Here is a 20,423-nt window from a genome sequence, read left to right on the forward strand (position 1 = left end):
CCGCGCTCTCTCTCCCTCCTCCCCGCGCTCTCTCTCCCTCCTCCCCGCGCTCTCTCTCCCTCCTCCCCGCGCTCTCTCTCCCTCCTCCCCGCGCTCTCTCTCCCTCCTCCCCGCGCTCTCTCTCCCTCCTCCCCGCGCTCTCTCTCCCTCCTCCCCGCGCTCTCTCTCCCTCCTCCCCGCGCTCTCTCTCCCTCCTCCCCGCGCTCGCTCTCCCTCCTCCCCGCGCTCGCTCTCCCTCCTCCCCGCGCTCGCTCTCCCTCCTCCCCGCGCTCGCTCTCCCTCCTCCCCGCGCTCGCTCTCCCTCCTCCCCCGCTCGCTCTCCCTCCTCCCCCCGCTCGCTCTCCCTCCTCCCCCCGCTCGCTCTCCCTCCTCCCCGCGCTCGCTCTCCCTCCTCCCCGCGCTCGCTCTCCCTCCTCCCCCCGCTCGCTCTCCCTCCTCCCCGCGCTCGCTCTCCCTCCTCCCCGCGCTCGCTCTCCCTCCTCCCCGCGCTCGCTCTCCCTCCTCCCCGCGCTCGCTCTCCCTCCTCCCCGCGCTCGCTCTCCCTCCTCCCCGCGCTCGCTCTCCCTCCTCCCCGCGCTCGCTCTCCCTCCTCCCCGCGCTCGCTCTCCCTCCTCCCCGCGCTCGCCCCCCCTCCTCCCCGCGCTCGCCCCCCCTCCTCCCCGCGCTCGCCCCCCCTCCTCCCCGCGCTCCCCCCCCCGCGCTCCCCCCCCCGCGCTCCCCCCCCCTCTCTCCCCCCCCCTCTCTCCCCCCCCCCTCTCTCTCCCCCCCCCCTCTCTCTCTCCCCCCCTCTCTCTCCCCCCCCCTCTCTCTCCCCCCCCTCTCTCTCCCCCCCCCTCTCTCTCCCCCCCCTCTCTCTCCCCCCCCCCTCTCTCTCCCCCCCCCTCTCTCTCCCCCCCCCTCTCTCTCTCCCCCCCCTCTCTCTCCCCCCCCCTCTCTCTTCCCCCCCCTCTCTCTTCCCCCCCCTCTCTCTTCCCCCCCCTCTCTCTCCCCCCCCCTCTCTCTCCCCCCCCCTCTCTCTCCCCCCCCCTCTCTCTCCCCCCCCCTCTCTCTCCCCCCCCCTCTCTTTCCCCCCCCCTCTCTCCCCCCCCTCTCTCTCTCCCCCCCCTCTCTCTCCCCCCCCCTCTCTCTCCCCCCCCCCTCTCTCTCCCCCCCCCCTCTCTCTCCCCCCCCCCTCTCTCTCTCCCCCCCCTCTCTCTCTCCCCCCCCTCTCTCTCTCCCCCCCCCTCTCTCTCTCCCCCCCCCTCTCTCTCTCCCCCCCCCTCTCTCTCTCCCCCCCCCTCTCTCTCTCCCCCCCCCTCTCTCTCTCCCCCCCCCCTCTCTCTCTCCCCCCCCCTCTCTCTCCCCCCCCCCCCTCTCTCTCCTCCCCCTTCTCCTTTACTATTCTTTTTGCTCTTTCACCCATATCTTTTCCCCCTTCTCATCAGTCATCCCCGGCCTCCCCGCCCTCTTGCCTGGATTATATTAATTTTCACCAGCTGTATAGGAATACACTCTATCATTCCAGAATCAGGTCTTGAAAGCCACTGCAGCTGTAACTAATTGAATTTAGCAACATTTTACTTGTATTTGTTGTTCATGTATTGTTCATTAAAGCTAATTTTGTGAACTTGTTTAGTTACAGCATTTTTTAATAGATTACTAATATATAATCACCTGTTCTTTTTGGTGTACAGATACAAGCTTATTCGGCGAAGGGTGATTTGGTTGATTGGCCAATGGATCTCTGTAAAATTTAAATCCGAATTAAGACCAATGTTATATGAGGCTATCCTTAATCTCATGCAGGACCAAGACCGTGTGGTATGTTTTCAAATACAATTTATATTTTCAGAAATACTTCATTTCTTTGGAGACTATTAACCTAAGTTTGTAATATATTTTTCTTTTTAACATACTGGCATGTCTTTTTAGTCATCAAATTGAGGAACATGATGTGTGGACAGTTTGTTTGGAGTTGGATTCACCTCCCACATATGCAACCCTCTTTTGGCGATTAGTGGAAAAGGGATGAGAGTGAATTGGAAGGCCAGCTTTTACCATGCCCACTTTTTTCCACAGCAGTCAACCATCGGCCGTAGTGTAAAATTCATGATAAATCCACTTGGTGAGCACTAATTCACCCTCGTATTTTTGCATAACTATTTTTATTTTCTCAGCAAATGTAACATATTGCTTGAGACAAAAATAGAACAGTGCCACTACTATAAAACTGAATATACTTGAACACAAAAGGACACGATGACTCACACTTAACTTTTTGAGTAGGCTGTCTGTGCGTGCTAGTAAATAATTTGTGTAATTTTGGCTTGAGTTCGGAGAGGTTCAACTGCAAATTAGTCTCTGCATTTAAGTGTCTTCTGTATAAGTAAGTGAAAATCCCAATACACAGATATGTTGATGCAAGTGGACAAGTATTCCAACTGCTCTTTGGGGCATAGGGGGAATTCTTTTTGAATTGAAAGCCAGAACTGATCAAGAGGCATGACTATAGAATTCCATCTCAAAAGAGAGTTACCAGCACTGGCAATCAAATTCTCCTTCAGATTGGAAGCAGTTTTGGCTTTTTTTCCCACAAAAGTCCTCTGAAATGCATTTCAAAATTAAGTGAAATCCTGCAATTTATTTGTCTCTCGAACATATTTGCTGAATTTTGGTACAAAGCTAATATTTTCTCAGAATTAAATCTTTGCCTTCTGGGGCGTGGCAATTTGCAACCCATAATAACAGGACAATGTTGGGACCATTGTTAGATTGTTTTGCAGCACATAGCTACTAATCAGTTGCAAAACTCTTTTTTTGGCAATGCTCTGTACTTTTCCACGCATGATAAAAATGTTAGTTTTCACCTCAAAAAGTAGTTTTATTGAGCCTTTCAGATATGTGGGCTAAATAGCCCAATAAAACTTGTAAGCACTGGTTGAGGAAATGATGAAGTGATGATTCGGCATCCGTTTAAAAATATGCAGCACTCCTTGAGTTCTCACATTCTTGCCAAAACTTTACCACGAAACAGCCTTCAAACTAATTGATTCCCTCTATCAGTCTTTTCAGTTGAAAGAACTTTTGTTTCAAAAAATCTTGTGGTTTTTCTTTGAGGGTCAGATGGTTGGTCTCCAAGTGGTGTTTTAGGTTTCTTGGTTTCATGCTACCCTGAGCACAAACACCACTTTGTGGTCGACGGTTTTAGTCAAAACCAGTAAATTCTGGCGAGGGTCATCTGGGCGGACTGCAAATGATATTTTGAAAAGGTATTGCTTATCTGGTGGATGTCTGCAGCTGCCACCAATGCAACCTCACTCCAACTTCCTGCCGTAATCTGTTGGACGCATAAGTGAGAGTTTCTTAAACTGAGGAAACCTAAGTTTAACTTCGAAGAGAAGTGCACACTGATGCAACCTCATGTCGGGTGATGTCAGCACAGAGCGGGATGTTTGAATCACTGCTGATTCCTCAAAGTGGGAATTATTACTAATTACTGGTCCAACTTCAGAAAGGATTAAAACACTGTGCACTGTGCTGAGAGCACCCTGTGCGAGGCTGCATTTGTGAATACTTTTCCTTTGAAGTTAATCTTCTATTTGCGATATTTCTTTAAAATTTAAAGAAATTAAGACTTGATGTGCCTTCTTCGGCTATGCGAGGGTGCATTGGACATCTTTCCTTCGTAATCAACCTGTTATCCTCATACTCCCACCACCGTGCACGCCGATATCCTTGTTTCCCTCCCCCCCATGTTTGGGAATGTTTGTACAAGGGAAATAAATATTACTTCATTTTTAAAAACTATATAGTAGCACCAAATGCAGTCCTATGTTCAGGGTAAATTCCTCTGCATTGTTCTAACTTCGCACCAGTGCTGCTATGGAAATGTCACATAAGTTACTCATGACTCTCTGCGTGTTAAATCATGGACAACTTTGTGTCAACTTGTGCCCTTGGAATTTGATTTGAGATGGGCAAAGTTTTCCATTTACAGCCATCAAGAGACAAATGTGATGAATCTCCTGTCCCTGCTTCTAAATGAAATCCAATTTGCCAACCTTAGTCCAGTTCCTAAGAGATGTGAGTTCACAAAACATAAAACACAAATACTCAGCATTTAGCACTAGGTTTCTCTTTGTGCATTTGGCCAATGGAAAGCACACATGGATTAGACAGTAGCCGGAGAAGGGGGAGAAAAAAAACAAACAGGAAGGAATGTGTGACTTAAATATTTAATTAATATCCAGTAATCTGAGCAAACTGTTTGTCATTGACTAATAAATGAATGCAGCAATTGCATCTCTGATTATTTTTAAAAGTCATCTGTTTAAATTGTTATTTTACAGCTATTCCATAGCTGGAAAAAAAATCCTATATTTTTAAGAGTTTTCAACAAAGTACATTTGCCAATATTTTATGAAGTCATTGTGCAATGTGTGTATCCTCATTATGAGACTATTGTATGTATTATGTTTGTTCACATATTATGAGTGTACATTCTTGCACATTTTATGAAGCCATTTTGCATTGTAGTTGTACAGTGGCTACAGGAAGAATGCATTGATAAATTCAGGTTTCTTGTCTGTTGTGCTGGAAGGCTGTTTCCAGTGGCATTCTGCTGGGCTCAGTGCTAGGTTCCCTGCTTTTGTGGTGATTTGGATGTAAATGAAGATTGCAGGAAGATATCAATGGATTAGTCAAGATGGGTAGAAAAGTGCCAAATGGAATTCAACTTGGAGAAGTCCAAGGTGATGCATTTGGGGAGGTCAGACAAGGCAGAGGAATACACGATTGATGGGAGGATATTGAGAGATGTAGGGGAAGTGAGGGACTTTGGAATGAATGTCCACAGACCCCTGAAGGTAGCAGGACAGGTGGATAAGACGGTTAAGAAGACGTTTGGACTCCTTTCCTTTATTAGCCGAGGCATAGAATATAAGAGCAGGGAGATTATGCTGGAACTGTATAAATCATTAGTTAGGCCACAACTTGAGTACTATGTGCAGTTCTGGCCACCTGATTACAGAAAGGATGTAATTGCACTGGAGAGGGTACAGAGGAAATTTACGAGGTTGTTGTCAGGACTGGAAAAATGCAGCTATGAGGAAAGATTGGTTAGGTTGGGCTTGTTCTCCTTGGAACAGAGAAGGACGAGGGGAGATGTGATTGAAATGTACAAAATTGTGAGAGGCCTGGATAGAGTGGATGTGACCTTAGAGCGGTCAGTGAGTAGGGGGCATAGATTTAAAGTGATTGGTAGAAAGATTAGAGGGGAGATGAGGAAAAGTTTTTCATGCAGAGGGTGGTGGGGGTCTGGAACTCTCTGCCTGAAAGGATAGTAGGGGCAGAAACCCTCAACTCATTCAAAAGGTATCTGGATATGCACCTCATGTGCCGTAACCTGCAGGGCTGCAGACCAAATGCTGGAAGGTGGGATTAAGCTGGGTGGCTTGTTTTCAGCCGACGCAGCCAAGTGACCTCTTTCTGTGCTGTAAACGTTCTATAATTCTACTGTAACCATGTTGAATCAGGGTGTTGAGGAAGCTTATAAAATCAAAGTACTCCAGATGCTGCAAATCTGAAATAAAAACAAATTGCTAGAAATACCCATCTGTGGAGAGAGAAACAGTTAATGTTTCAGGTTAATGACCTTTTGACAGAGTTGGGAGTACTTAGAGGGATAGTGGTTATGATTCTGCTATTCCCAGTTACACCGCCTCTAGATCCATCTTCTGTTTCTCAACTTGTCCCATTACCATCTCCTTTTGCCTCGCTGCATCATCTCTTTTGTCATTTAATCTCTCCTGCTTTCCACCTTATCACAGACCTTCCCTTTTATTCATTTCGGCCCCCTTCCCTCCACCTTTCCCTGCTTGTTTAAAAACCATGAGATCTCTAAGTGATCCCTATTCTGATGAAAGGTCATGGACCTGAAACGTAAATTCTATTTCTTTCTCCACAGATGGTTATTTCCAGCAATTTCTGTTTTTATTTCAAATTTGCTGCATCTGGAGTACTTTGATTTTATAAGCTTACCAACCCCCTGATTCAAAATGCTTCTGGTAGAATCATAGAATGTTTACAGCACAGAAAGAGGCTAAGTATTTCCAGCATTTTCCATTATTGAGTCTGCTTGTTTGGTTAGGGTCTGAGTGTTAGTTAGTTCTGGGGACAAGGCATAGCATACTGGTAGTCATGTTATTGGGAATCAATATCCTCCATGGCTTATGGGTGGTTTGTTATTTTGTTGAGTTTGTCTCCAAGAGTAGTCTCCAAACTGCTAGGTGTTTTCCCATTTCCATGCAGAGAATAAACATTCATTTCAATTGACCTCTATCAGAGAGCATGATGAGAGTGAGAATATGTCATCAAAGCCGTTCGGAAAAACATTGTGACAGGGAATTTCCATTTGACCTGATTAAATGCCTTTTTGGGAATTGTGTTGGATTGGAAAATTTCAAGTACTTGTGGAGAAAGAACTAGAATTAACATTTTGGGTCCATGACCTTTCATCAAACAGGGAGCACTTAGAGATCTAATGGGTTTTACATAAGAAGGGGATGGGGTGGGGGGTGGGGGGGTGGTGGCGGGTGGGTGGAGAAATGAACAAAAGGGGATAGGGTGGAAGGCAGGAGAGATTAAATAACAAAAGAGATGATGGAACCAGGCAAAAGGAGATGGTAATGGGACAAGTTGAGAAACAAGTTTATTTAACAAGAATGAGAGAGAGAAATCAGTTAACTGCATACTTGTCAGTCTGTCGACATTTGCAAGGAATTTTCTAGAATCTATCATTAGGGAAAGAGTGAATGAGCACTTAAATATGAGTCAGTCAGAGACATTCAGCATGAATTTGTGAAGGTTAGGTCTTATCTAATGAATTTAATTGATTTTTTTTGTTGAAGTCACGAGCATGGAAAAGGGGAATGTCTATAGATGTCTGTATGGACTTTGGAAGACATTTGATAACGTTCTGCATAAGGGATTATTTGCAAAAATGTGAGTACACCGATTTGAAGATAGCCTTGTGACAAAGGTTGGTAATTGTTTGGGAGATGGAGACAGCGCGTAGGGATAGAGGAACATACTCTTAGTGGAATGCGACAAGTGGTGTTCCCCAAGTGGTGTACTGGGGTCTCAGCTTTTCATCATATTTATCAATGACTTTGTGAAGGAAGACTTCAACAAGAATTTGTATTCATATGGTGCCTCTTGAAGTAATAAAAAGTCCCAAAGCGCTTCACAGGAGTGCTATAAAGTAAAATTAGACATTGAATAAAAAAATAAAGGCTTGCATTTATATAGAGCCTTTCATGACCACTGGACGTCTCGAAGTGTTTCACAGCCAATGCAGTACTTTTTGAAGTGAGTCACTGTTGTAATGCAGCAAATGCATAAGAAGATATTAGGGCAGATAGTCAAAAGCTTGGTCAAAGCGGTAGGTTTTAAGAGTGTCTTAAAGGAAGAAAGAGAGTTAGAGGAGGGGGGAGAGAATTCCAGAGTTTCGGGCCTAGACTGCTGACTGCACGGCTACCGGTGATGGAGTAATTAAAATCGGGTAAGCTCAAGAACCCAGAATTAGATGGTGCAGGTATCTGAGGGTTGTGGGGCTGGAGGAGATCATAGAGATAGAAAGAGGCAAAGCCATGGAGGGACTTGAAAAGAGGATGAGAATTTTAAAATCAAGGTGTTGCTCAACTGGAAACCAGTGTAGGTCAGCAAGCACAGGGTGACGGATGAATGGGGTTTGGTGTGAGTAATCATAGAAATTTACAGCATGGAAGGAGGCCATTGAGCCTATTGTGTCTGCACTGACCGACAGAGAGCCATCTAGCCTAATACTACTTTCTGGCTTTGGGTCCGTAGCCCTGTAGGTTATGGCACTTCACGTGCATATCCAAGTACTTTTTAAAAATATTATGAAGGTTTCTGCCTCTAACACTCTGCAGGCAGTGAGTTCCAGATCCCCTCCACCCTCTGAGTGAAAATGTTTTCCCGAATCTCCTCTCAAGCTCCTACCACTTACCCTAAATCTATGGACCCATCAACCAAGGGGAATAGGGTCTTCCTGTCCACTCTGTGTAGACCCCTCATAATTTTATACACTTCAATTACGTCTGCCCTCTGCCTCCTCTGTTCCAAAGAAAACAATCCAAGCCTATCCAATCTTTCCTCATAACTAAAATCCTCCAGTCCAGTCAACATCCTCGTAAATCTCCTCTGTACCCTGTCTAGTGCAATCACAGCTTTCCTATCATTCAGTGACCAGAACTGCACACAGTACTCCAGCTGTGGCCCAATCAGTGTTTTATACACCAGCATAACCGTCCAGCCCTTATATTCTATGCCTTGGCTAATAAAGCCAAGTATCCCGTGCACCGACTTGATCACCTTACTTACCTGTCCAGCCACCTTCGGGGATCTATGGACATGCATTCCAAGGACTCTCTGTTCCTCTACACTTAAGTATCATACCATTTATAGTGTATTCCCTTGCCTTGTTCACCTTTTCCAAATGCATTACCTCACACTTCTGTGGATTGAACTCCATTTCCCACTGTTCCACCCATCTGACTAATCCATTGATATCTTCCTGCAGTCTACCACTGCTACCTTCATTATCAACTGCACAGCCAATTTTTGGATAGCTTGCAAACTTCTTTCCCCCTGTATTCAAGTCCAAATCATTGATATATACCACAAAAAGCAAGGGACCTAGTACTGAGCCCTGTGGAACCCTGCTGGAAACAGCCTTTCACTCACGAAGACATCCATTGACCATTCCTCTTTGCTTCCTGTGTCTGAGCGAGTTTTAGATCTAATTTGCCACTTTGCCTTGGATCCCATAGACTTTTACTTCCATGACTAGTCTGCCATGTGAGGCCTTATCAAAAGCCTTGCTAAAATGCATATTGACTGCATCAAATGCATTACCCTCATCGACACTCAAAAAAATTCAGTCGTGTTTGTCAGACATGACCATCCCTTAACAAATCTGTGCTCACTGTTTTTGATTAATTCGTGTCTTTCTAAATGAAGATTTATCCTGCCCTCAGAATTTTTCCCAATAATTTTCCCACCACCGAGCTTGGGCTGACTGGCCTGTAATTGCGCGGTCTATCCATGTCTCTCTTTTTAAACAATGGTATAACGTTACCTGTCCTCCAGTCCTCTAGCATCACACCTGTAGCCAGAGAGGATTGGAGAATGATGGTCAGAGCCTCCACTATTTCTTCTCTTGCTTCCCTTAACAGCTGAGGCTACATTTCATCTGTGCGTCGGGATTTATCCACTTTCAAAAATGTTAAACCAATTATTACTTCCTCTCTCACTATGGTAATTTAATCTTCTATTTCACACTCTTTCTCCCTGATTTCAGTGTTTTTATCATCACTCACTTTTGTGAAACCAAAATACGCTATGTATTCTTTATGAACCATGCCAAGGGGCTTGGATGGGGCAGTATTTGTAAGGAGCATCCAGGAGGGCTTCTTGAAACAATATGTAGATAGTCCAACTAGGGATGGGGCCGTACTGGACCTGGTATTGGGGAATGAGCCCGGCCAGGTGGTCGAAGTTTCAGTAGGGGAGCATTTTGGGAACAGTGACCATAATTCCGTAAGTTTTAAGGTACTTGTGGATAAGGATAAGTAGTCCTCGGGGAAAGGTGCGAAATTGGGGGAAGGCTAATTATAACAATATTAGGCAGGAACTGAAGAATTTAGATTGGGGGCGGCTGTTTGAGGGTAAACCAACATCTGACATGTGGGTGTCTCAAACGTCAGTTGATTAGAATCCAGGACCAGCATGTTCCTGTGAGGAAGAAGGATAAGTTTGGCAAGTTTCGGGAACCTTGGATAACGCGGGATATTGTGAGCCTAGTCAAAAAGAAAAAGGAAGCATTCATAAGGGCTGGAAGGCGAGGAACAGACTAATCCCTTGAGGAATATAAAGACAGTAGGAAGGAACATAAGCAAGAAGTCAGGAGGGCGAAAAGGGGTCATGAAAAGTCGTTGGCAAACAGGATTAAGGAAAATCCCAAGGCTTTTTATAAGTATATAAAGAGCAAGAGGGTAACTAAGGAAAGGGTTGGCCCACTCGAGGACAGAGAAGGGAATCTATGTGTGGAGCCAGAGGAAATGGGCGAGGTACTAAATGAGTACTTTGCATCAGTATTCACCAAAGAGAAGGACTTGGTGGATGATGAGCCTAAGGAAGGGAGTGTAGATAGTCTCAGTCATCTCATTATTGAAAAGGAGGAGGTGTTGGGTGTTTTGCAAAGCATTAAGGTAGATAGGTCCCCAGGGTCTGATGGGATCTACCCCAGAATACTGAGGGAGGCAAGGGAAGAAATTGCTGGGGCCTTGACAGAAATCTTTGCATCCTCATTGGCTACAGGTGAGGTCCCAGAGGACTGGAGAATAGCCAATGTTGTTCCTTTGTTTAAGAAGGGTAGCAAGGATAATCCAGGAAATTATAGGCCAGTGAGCCTTAAGTCAGTGGTAGGGAAACTATTAGAGAGGATTCTTCGGGACAGGATTTACTCCCATTTGGAAACAAACGAACTTATTAGCGAGACGCAGCATGGTTTTGAAAAGGGGAGGTCGTGTGTCTCTAATTTGATTGAGTTTTTTGAGGAAGTGACAAAGATGATTGATGAAGGAAGGGCAGTGGATGTTGTCTATATGGACTTCAGTAAAGCCTTTGACAAGGTCCCTCATGGCAGACTGGTACAAAAGGTGAAGTCTCACGGGATCAGAGGTGAGCTGGCAAGATGGATACAGAACTGGCTCGGTCATAGAAGACAGAGGGTATCAGTGGAAGGGTGCTTTTCTGAATGGAGGGCTGTGACTAGTGGTGTTCCGCAGGGATCAGTGCTGGGATCTTTGCTGTTTGTAGTATATATAAATGATTTGGAGGAAATGTAGCTGATCTGATTAGTAAGTTTGTGGACGACACAAAGGTTGGTGGAGTTGCGGATAATGATGAGGATTGTCAGAGGATACAGCAGGATATAGATCGGTTGGAGACTTGGGCGGAGAAATGGCAGATGGAGTTTAATCCGGACAAATGTGAGGTAATGCATTTTGGAAGGTCTAATGCAGGTGGGAAGTATACAGTAAATGGCAGAACCCTTAGGAGTATTGACAGGCAGAGAGATCTGGGCGTACAGGTCCACAGGTCACTGAAAGTAGCAACGCAGGTGGATAAGGTAGTCAAGAAGGCATACGGCATGCTTGCCTTCATCGGTCGGGGCATAGAGTATAAAAATTGGCAAGTCATGCTGCAGCTGTACAGAACTTTAGTTAGGCCACACTTAGAATATTACGTGCAATTCTGGTTGCCACACTACCAGAAGGATGTGGAGGCTTTGGAGAGGGTACAGAAGAGTTTTACCGGGATGTTGCCTGGTCTGGAGGGCATTAGCTATGAGGAGAGGTTGGATAAACTCGGATTGTGTTCACTGGAACGACGGAGGTGGAGGGGTGACATGATAGAGGTTTACAAAGTTATGAGTGGCATGGACAGAGTGGATAGTCAGAAGCTTTTTCCCAGGGTGGAAGAGTCAGTTACTAGGGGACATAGGTTTAAGGTGAGAGGGGCAAAGGTTAGAGGGGATGTGCGAGGCAAGTTCTTTACACAGAGGGTGGTGAGTGCCTGGAACTTGCTGCCGGGGGAGGTGGTGGAAGCAGGTCCGATAGCGACGTTTAAGAGGCATCTTGACAAATACAGGAATAAGATGGGAATAGAGGGATACGGTCTCCGGAAGTGCAGAAGGCTTTAGTTTAGGCAGGCATCAAGATCAGCGCAGGCTTGGAGGGCCGAATGGCCTGTTCCTGTGCTGTACTGTTCTTTGTACATTTAAGGTGTGGCTTTGAGCTGCCTGAAGAGAGGGAAAGACCCATGAACAGAAGGGTTGCTACACTCTGTGGAGAAACACTGCTTTGGAGAGAGGAAGCCTTGTGTTTCAGGTGTGGCAGATTACGATTGCCTCCAGTCTCTGAAGAATCCCTGCCTCAAGAGTGACTACTGCTGCCTTTTGTGTTTTGGGAGCTCTTGAAATCTCAAGAAAGCTTATAGTGCTGGACTGCTACTTGAAAATCCAAGTAGATCTGTTGCTGCACCCCTGATGGAAGACTTCTTTTATTCATTCATGGATATGGGCGTCGCTGACCAGGTCAGCATTTATTGCCCATCCCTAATTGCCCTTGGGAAGGTGGTGGTGAGCTGCCTTCTTGAACCACTGCAGTCCATGTGGAGTACGTGTACCCACAGTGTTGACATTCCAAGATTTTATCCCAGCGACAGTGAAGGAACGGCGATATAGTTCCAAGTCAGGATGGTGTGTGACTTGGAGGGAAACTTGCAGGTGGTGGTGTTCCCATGCGTTTGCTGCCCAATCCTTCTAGTTGGTAGAGGTCACGGGTTTGGAAGGTGCTGTCTAAGGAGCCTTAGTGCATTGCTCCAGTGCATCTTGTAGATGGTACACACTGCTGCCACTGTGCGACGGTGGTGGAGGGAGTGAATGTTTGCAGCTGGGGTATCAATCAAGCGGGCTGCCTTGTCCTGGATGGTGTCGAACTTCTTGAGTGTTGTTCGTGTTGCACCCATCCAGGCAAGTGGAGAGTATTCCATCACACTCCTGACTTGTGCCTTGTAGAAGGTGGACAGGCTTTGGGGAGTCAGGAGGTGAGTTACTTGCCGCAGAATACCTAGCCTCTGACCTGTACTTGCAGCCACAGTATTTGTGTGGTGACTCCAGTGCAGTTTCTGGTCAATGGTAGCCCCTGGGATGTTGATAATGGGGGATTCAGCGATGGTAATGCCATTGAATGTCAAGAGGAGATGGTTAGATTCTCTCTTGTTGGAGATGGTCATTGCCTGGCACTTGTGTGGCGCGAATGTTACTTGCCACTTATCAGTGGCGCAGTGGTTAGCACCGCAGCCTCACAGCTCCAGCGACCCGGGTTCAATTCTGGGTACTGCCTGTGTGGAGTTCTCCCTGTGTCTGTATGGGTTTCCTCCGGGTGCTCCGGTTTCCTCCCACAAGCCAAAAGACTTGCAGGTTGGTAGGTAAATTGGTCATTATAAATTGCCCCTAGTATAGGTAGGTGGTAGGGAAATATAGGGACAGGTGGGGATGTGGTAGGAATATGGGATCAGTGTAGGATTAGTATAAATGGGTGGTTGATGGTCGGCACAGACTCGGTGGGCCGAAGGGCCTGTTTCAGTGCTGTATCTCTAAACTAAACTAAACAGCCCAAGCCTGGATGTTGTCCAAGTCATGCTGCATTTCTACGCGGACTGTTTCAGTATCTGAGGAGTCACGAATAGTCACGAACATCCCCCCATCTGACCTTATGATTGAAGGAAGGTCAGAATGAAGCAGCTGAAGATGGTTGGGCCGAGGGCACTACCCTGGGGAACTCCTGCAGTCATGTCCTGGAGCTGAGATGATTGACCGCCAACAACCACAACCATCTTCCTTTGCTCTAGGTATGACTCCAGCCAGCAGAGAGTTTTCTCCCTGATTCCCATTGACCTCTGTTTTGCTAGGGCTCCTTGATGCCTTACTCGGTCAAATGCTGCCTTGATTTCAAGGGCAGTCACTCTCACCTCACCTCATGAGTTCAGCTCTTGTGTCCATGTTTGAATCAAGGCTGTAATGAGGCCAGGTGCTGAGTGGCCCTGTGAGAACCCAAACTGGGTATCACTGAAACTCCTTGCTCAGCATGATAGAGCCTCTCTCAAATGGCTCGGAACGCATACTGTCCATCCGACTGCTCACCACCTCTGGTCCAGTACACCTACTCAGCATCTATGCTCCAACACTCTGCTCCCCCCCTGAAGCTAAAGACCAGTTCTACGAGCAACTCCATAACATCATTAGCAGCATCCCCAACACCGAACACCTATTCCTGCTGGGGGACTTTAATGCCAGGGTTGGGGCCGACCATGACTCATGGCCCTCCTGCCTTGGGCGCGATGGCGTTGGAAGGATGAATGAGAACGGGCAGAGACTGCTTGAGTTGTGTACCTATCATAGCCTCTGCATCACCAACTCGTTCTTTCACACTAAACCCTGTCACCAGGTTTCATGGAGGCACCCAAGATCGCGCCATTGGCACCAGCTAGACCTCATTGTCACAAGGCGAGCCGCCTTAAACCGTGTTCAAATCACACGCAGCTTCCACAGTGCGGACTGCGACACCGACCACTCCCTGGTGTGCAGCAAGGTTAGACTCAGACCAAAGAAGTTGCATCATTCCAAGCAGAAGGGCCACCTGCGCATCAACACGAGCAGAATTTCTCACCCACAGCTGTTACAAAAATTTCTAAATTCATTTGCAACAGCCCTTCAAAACACTCCCACAGGGGATGCTGAGACCAAGTGGGCCCACATCAGAGACGCCATCTATGAGTCAGCTTTGACCACCTACGGCAAAAGCGCAAAGAGAAATGCAGACTGGTTTCAATCTCATAATGAAGAGCTGGAACCTGTCATAGCCGCTAAGCGCATTGCACTGTTGAACTACAAGAAAGCCCCCAGCGATTTAACATCTGCAGCACTTAAAGCAGCCAGAAGCACTGCACAAAGAACAGCCAGACGCTGCGCAAACGACTACTGGCAACACATTTGCAGTCATATTCAGCTGGCCTCAGACACCGGAAACATCAGAGGAATGTATGATGGCATGAAGAGAGCTCTTGGGCCAACCATCAAGAAGATTGCCCCCCTCAAATCTAAATCAGGGGACATAATCACTGACCAACACAAACAAATGGACCGCTGGGTTGAGCACTACCTAGAACTGTACTCCAGGGAGAATGCTGTCACTGAGACTGCCCTCAATGCAGCCCAGCCTCTACCAGTCATGGATGAGCTGGACATACAGCCAACCAAATCAGAACTCAGTGATGCCATTGATTCCCTAGCCAGCGGAAAAGCCCCTGGGAAGGACAGCATTACCCCTGAAATAATCAAGAGTGCCAAGCCTGCTATACTCTCAGCACTACATGAACTGCTATGCCTGTGCTGGGACGAGGGAGCAGTACCTCAGGACATGCGCGATGCCAATATCATCACCCTCTACAAAAACAAAGGTGACCGCGGTGACTGCAACAGCTACCGTGGAAACTCCCTGCTCAGCATAGTGGGGAAAGTCTTTGCTCGAGTCGCTCTGAACAGGCTCCAGAAGCTGGCCGAGCGCGTCTACCCTGAGGCACAGTGTGGCTTTCGTGCAGAGAGATCGACCGTTGACATGCTGTTCTCCCTTCGTCAGATACAGGAGAAATGCCGTGAACAACAGATGCCCCTCTACATTGCTTTCATTGATCTCACCAAAGCCTTTGACCTAGTCAGCAGACGTGGTCTCTTCAGACTACTAGAAAAGATTGGATGTCCACCAAAGCTACTAAGTATCATCACCTCATTCCATGACAATATGAAAGGCACAATTCAACATGGTGGCTCTTCCTCAGAGCCCTTTCCTATCCTGAGTGGCGTGAAACAGGGCTGTGTTCTCGCACCCACACTTTATGGGATTTTCTTCTCCCTGCTGCTTTCACATGCGTTCAAGTCCTCTGAAGAAGGAATTTTCCTCCACACAAGATCAGATGGCAGGTTGTTCAACCTTGCCCGTCTTGGAGCGAAGACCAAAGTACGGAAAGTCTTCATCAGGGAACTCCTCTTTGCTGACGATGCTGCATTAATATCTCACGCAGAAGAGTGTCTGCAGAGACTCATCGACAGGATTGTGACTGCCTGCAACGAATTTGGCCTAACCATCAGCCTCAAGAAAACGAACATCATGGGACAGGATGTCAGAAATACTCCATCCATCAATATCGGCGACCACGCTCTGGAAGTGGTTCGAGAGTTCACCTACCTCGGCTCAACTATCACCAGTAACCTGTATCTCGATGCAGAAATCAACAAGCGCATGGGAAAGGCTATGTCCAGACTAGCCAAGAGGGTGTGGGAAAATGGCACACTGACACGGAACACAAGTGTTTCAAACCTGTGTTCTCAGTACCTTGCTGTACGGCAGCGAGGCCTGGACAATGTATGTCAGCCAAGAGCGACGTCTCAACTCATTCCATCTTCGCTGCCTCCGGAGAATCCTTGACGTCGAGTGACAGGACCGTATCTCCAACGCAGAAGTCCTCGAGGCAGCCAACATCCCCAGCATATACACCCTACTTAGCCAGCGGCGCTTGATGTGGCTTGGCCGTGTGAGCCGCATGGAAGATGGCAGGATCCCCAAGGACGCATTGTATAGCGAGCTCGTCACTGGTATCAGACTCACCGGCCGTCCATGTCTCAGCTTTTAAGTTTGCAAACGTGACATGAAGTCCTGTGGCATGAACCACAAGTCGTGGGAGTCAGTTGCCAGTGATCGCCAGAGCTGGCGGGCAGCCATAAATGCGGGGCTAAAGAGAGGCGAGTCGGAGAGACTTAGCAGTTGGCAGGAAAAAAGGCAGAAGTGCAAGGAGAGAGCCAACTGTGTAACAGCCCTGACAACCAATTTTATCTGCAGCACCTGTGGAAGAGTCTGTCACTCTAGAATTGGCCTTTATATCCACTCCGGGTGCTGCTCCATAAACCACTGACTACCTTCAGGCGCTTACCCCATGTCTCTCGAGACAAGGAGACCAAAGAAGGAGAGAAGAAAGAAGAGATGCTGAAGCAATCCGTGTCCATATGCAGCAAGACCTGGATAACAATCAGGCTTGGGCTGATAAGTGGCAAGTAACATTCGGATTTTTAGGTAGTAATGATGGCGAAACTGTCAATAATTGTTCTCATTGCTGAGAAACTGACAGTAACTGCTGGCGCCTGCACAAACGTAGCTGAACACAGAAATCCAAAAGTTGCTGTCAGTGATTCCCTGCTGTTCCACAGGGTATGCAGTTGCACTCCTGCAGATGGAAAGTTTTGTACTCAGTTGAATTGACATTAAATTTTACTTTTGTGCTGTTAGTCTCGCATGAAAAAGTTGCGTCTTGTTGAATGAGATGTAACTGGGTTTTTAAATGGTATACTAAATTTGTAATTACTGCTGAACAATCTCTTTGGCCCTGAAAAACTAATTTTATATTTGTGGGTTGTCAAATTTCTCCATTATGAGAATTGCATAGGTTTTGAATATAGTACACTTTTTAAGAGGTTTTGTATATTGTATTTCAGCTTCTATCTTAATCCCATGTGTATGTCCCAATAATTATTTTGTTAGCTGTTGAACAATTAAAAAATGAAGAATAGTCACTGCATTTTACTTCCTGGTTTGCTGTCTGAGAATTCTTCAGTTATGTTTGGCTGTTTAGCCTGTTTGGTGACATCACTGTTGCTGGATGCCGAGATTCCCTCTCGTTGGCACACAAATGAAGTTAACATCGGGAAAGGTGAAATCCATGCCACAGACATTGCTCATGTTAGGATTGAGGTGGGAGGAGTGCACTGTCTTTACCTAGTTCCACTTCTCCACAGGTCACAACATATATTTAAATATTTACCCAGTTACCGATAATCAAATACTCTATTCTTTATCCCCGAATAAAATACACCAACCAGGTTTCTTTCATAAACAACAAAGTTATCAGTTTATTATAAAACAAGACTTATCCAATCGTGAAGTAAAACATTGACACACAGATTGAAATAGGAAAGCTCCTTTCTTAAATACACACACACACGCACTGATTAAAGAAAAAATAAAGAAATGTTCTCTCTGTAGAGGTCTTTTACAAAAAAGACTAAAAAGAATGCTTTGGCCAAATACTTGCCAATTCTTGAAAAAGGATGCGATAGGTTGTGCCCCAAAAATGGCATACAGTCTGGCGTCCGAGTACACATAGATTGGTCCTCTTTTCTGGAACAGTTCTTTTCAGGTGGCGTCGAGAATTAATCTGGCAGGCTTTCCAGGAGAAATGCGGCATCAGATGTTTCAGATATCACACTCTATATGCAGGGTTTCGCAGCAACAGGAGGAAGGAGGCGGCGAGTTGGGTGCTTTTCTCTTGGCAGGTTGATCTCCAACTGCTTTCAAAACAGTCCACATCCCAACTGAGCCAAAACAATATCCCAAAAGCGAAACCTCCTGACCACCATAAATCTCGACATGTCACTTCTCTAAACATTTTCCCCAAATCACCAAGGTTTCTGTTGTTTATTGGGCTTAAGGCATGTGACATCCAGTAAAGGTTTGCTTTCAAACAAGACCTCTCAGTAACCCTTGTAAAAAGAAACACATCAATGGAATCTTTTCAGTCTTCCCAAATGAAGCAATGCCCATAATTCTAAAATATGAGTCCTCAAAAAAAAAGAAGCACTTTCATAACACTAGATCTTTGTGGACAGCATTCTTCAAGGCCAGCAGCGAGCGTCGTCGCTTTGCTGCTCACCGCAAAATACGGCCCCTGGTTTTTTCCCCACTTCACTGGCTGCTGTCTGCCTTGAGCTCTCACTTGCAGTGCTTAATGGTATTTTTCTCACTGATTATGTAGCCACGTGGTGAAAATGTAATTTTTGGTGAAGGGTGTTGGGTGGAGCAAAAATGTGAATCAGGAACAGTACAATCCACCTACCATTATCTATTTAAATTCTTGCTGTTGCACAAAGGTTCAGGCTAAACAGAACTTATTACAGCACTACAATTTTAAATAGGGCAATCACGTGACTTGCACCTAAATCTTCAATATAGAGACAGTGGGCTGGTTTGAGTTCAGATTAAGGAGTGTAACTCCTCTACTGCTGTTTTTCATTACAGTTGAACTGATGTTTAAACCTACAGTCAATTCATTTGGGGACTTTTAGGTAGAAAATACTGGAGATTTAAGATGTTTGTCGACCGTGTAGTTTTCTTGCATTTGCTTTATTTATAGAAATGTATGTATTTGTTTTTTTTGACTTTGAATTATCTTTGCAGCCCTTATTCTGCTGAATACTGCATAGTATTTGAATGTACTAAACCTTCCGCTGCTATGGAATTGGTCATTTACAGCTACTAATAAAGTTTTTCTTGGAGTGTATTTAAATTTAAGTGATGTGCTTGATTTGAAATGAGATAAAAATTCCAGTCAATGCCTGTTACAATTGAACAATGTTAAAAATCTGGTTGAACATAAATGCATTTTACCTTTAATTTATTTTTTTTTCAGGTACGCATTGAGACAGCTACAACCCTGAAGCTTGATATCCTTTTCAATGTATCTAGGAGTACATTGTCCTGATGCATTTGTTTTTTTGTTTTCTCTTTCGGAGATTTCTTTGCTATTTTTTCCAGCATTGTGGTATCAGAGTGAGATATTGAGTGATGAATGAGTGATAGGGTGATCACTGCAAATGCAGAACTGTTCACTAAAATGAATGCTGTATATTTTGGGTACACTGTGGGGTGGGACTGAAGTGACTTATTCTTTATAAGTATTTTATTTTACTTTACTATGTGTCTTCACTTTTCTTCTAATTAATATTTCCTTCTACTTCTCTGTCATTTTGTTTCCACATCTCTCATGGTCTGTGCATTATCTTTTCTCTCTTATACTCCTCTTTCTTTGGTACCATCACCTTTTATCATCTAAATTCCATTAGTACAGTATGTAAATCCTGTTGTGCAAAGACAAAGTGTCACTTAGCATGCATGGTGTTCCTAAAGGAAAGGATGTTCAGAAAAACACATGGAATTTATTTCCTTTTTCTCTATATTAATATTCATAATCCTTTCACATTAGTCCCTTACACTGTGTTATTTGGGGACCTTACTTTAAGTTGGGTGTGTTGAAGTGACAGTATGAACTCCATTCATTAAGTGCTTCCATCCATTCAAAGAAATTAGAAACTTGCTTGCTGCCTTTATGGGAAAAAATTTTTCCAAGTGGCTTTACAATAGAAAGTGATGCTACGGAGGAAGAGGTTAGAGGGCATGACTGAAATCTTAGTTGAAAAGATAGGTTTTGAGTAGGTTTTTAAAGCTGTAGAGAAAATTAGAGAAGCAAAATGTGTTCCATGGTTGGCCAAGGCAATGGAGTGGTCTGCTAAATAGAGTGGTGTGACATTTAGTAGGTCAGTGGACTGAAGAGTGAGGCTGAACATGAGACTGCAAACAGGAATGGAGTTTGTAGCAAGGAAATGGAGTTTCTCTTGAGGGTAGACAATTATGGTTTCAGTCCTCCTGATGTTCAATTGAAGGAGGTTGCGACTCATCCATAATATGATGCCGTATGGAGAGCATGTAGGTGTACATGGGATCAAGAGGAATAGCATACATTTTGATCTAATCCCAGTTCTGAAGAAGGGTCACTGACCTGAAACATTAACTCTGCTTCTGTCACCACAGATGCTGCCAGACCTGCTGAGTATTTCCAGCGTTTCTTATTTTTATTTCAGAAAAACCCAGGTTGCCAATCAGGTTAGTCATGTGACTAGCTGGTCTGACCAT

General features: G+C 45.6%; 1 protein-coding gene across 4 annotated transcripts in view; it reads left to right on the plus strand.

Annotated features, from left to right (window-relative positions):
• ipo11 (importin 11) overlaps nt 1-20,423 on the plus strand; it is an 837,351-nt gene that overhangs the window by 296,449 nt on the left and 520,479 nt on the right. For all 4 annotated transcript variants that reach the window (XM_068034109.1, XM_068034083.1, XM_068034101.1 and 1 more), the window contains exons 16-17: nt 1,674-1,800; nt 19,144-19,177. In XM_068034109.1, coding sequence (XP_067890210.1) covers nt 1,674-1,800; nt 19,144-19,177 — 161 coding nt within the window. The remainder of the gene's footprint in view (nt 1-1,673; nt 1,801-19,143; nt 19,178-20,423) is intronic.

Source organism: Heterodontus francisci, chromosome 1 (assembly GCF_036365525.1).
Source record: "Heterodontus francisci isolate sHetFra1 chromosome 1, sHetFra1.hap1, whole genome shotgun sequence".
NCBI lineage: Eukaryota > Metazoa > Chordata > Chondrichthyes > Heterodontiformes > Heterodontidae > Heterodontus > Heterodontus francisci.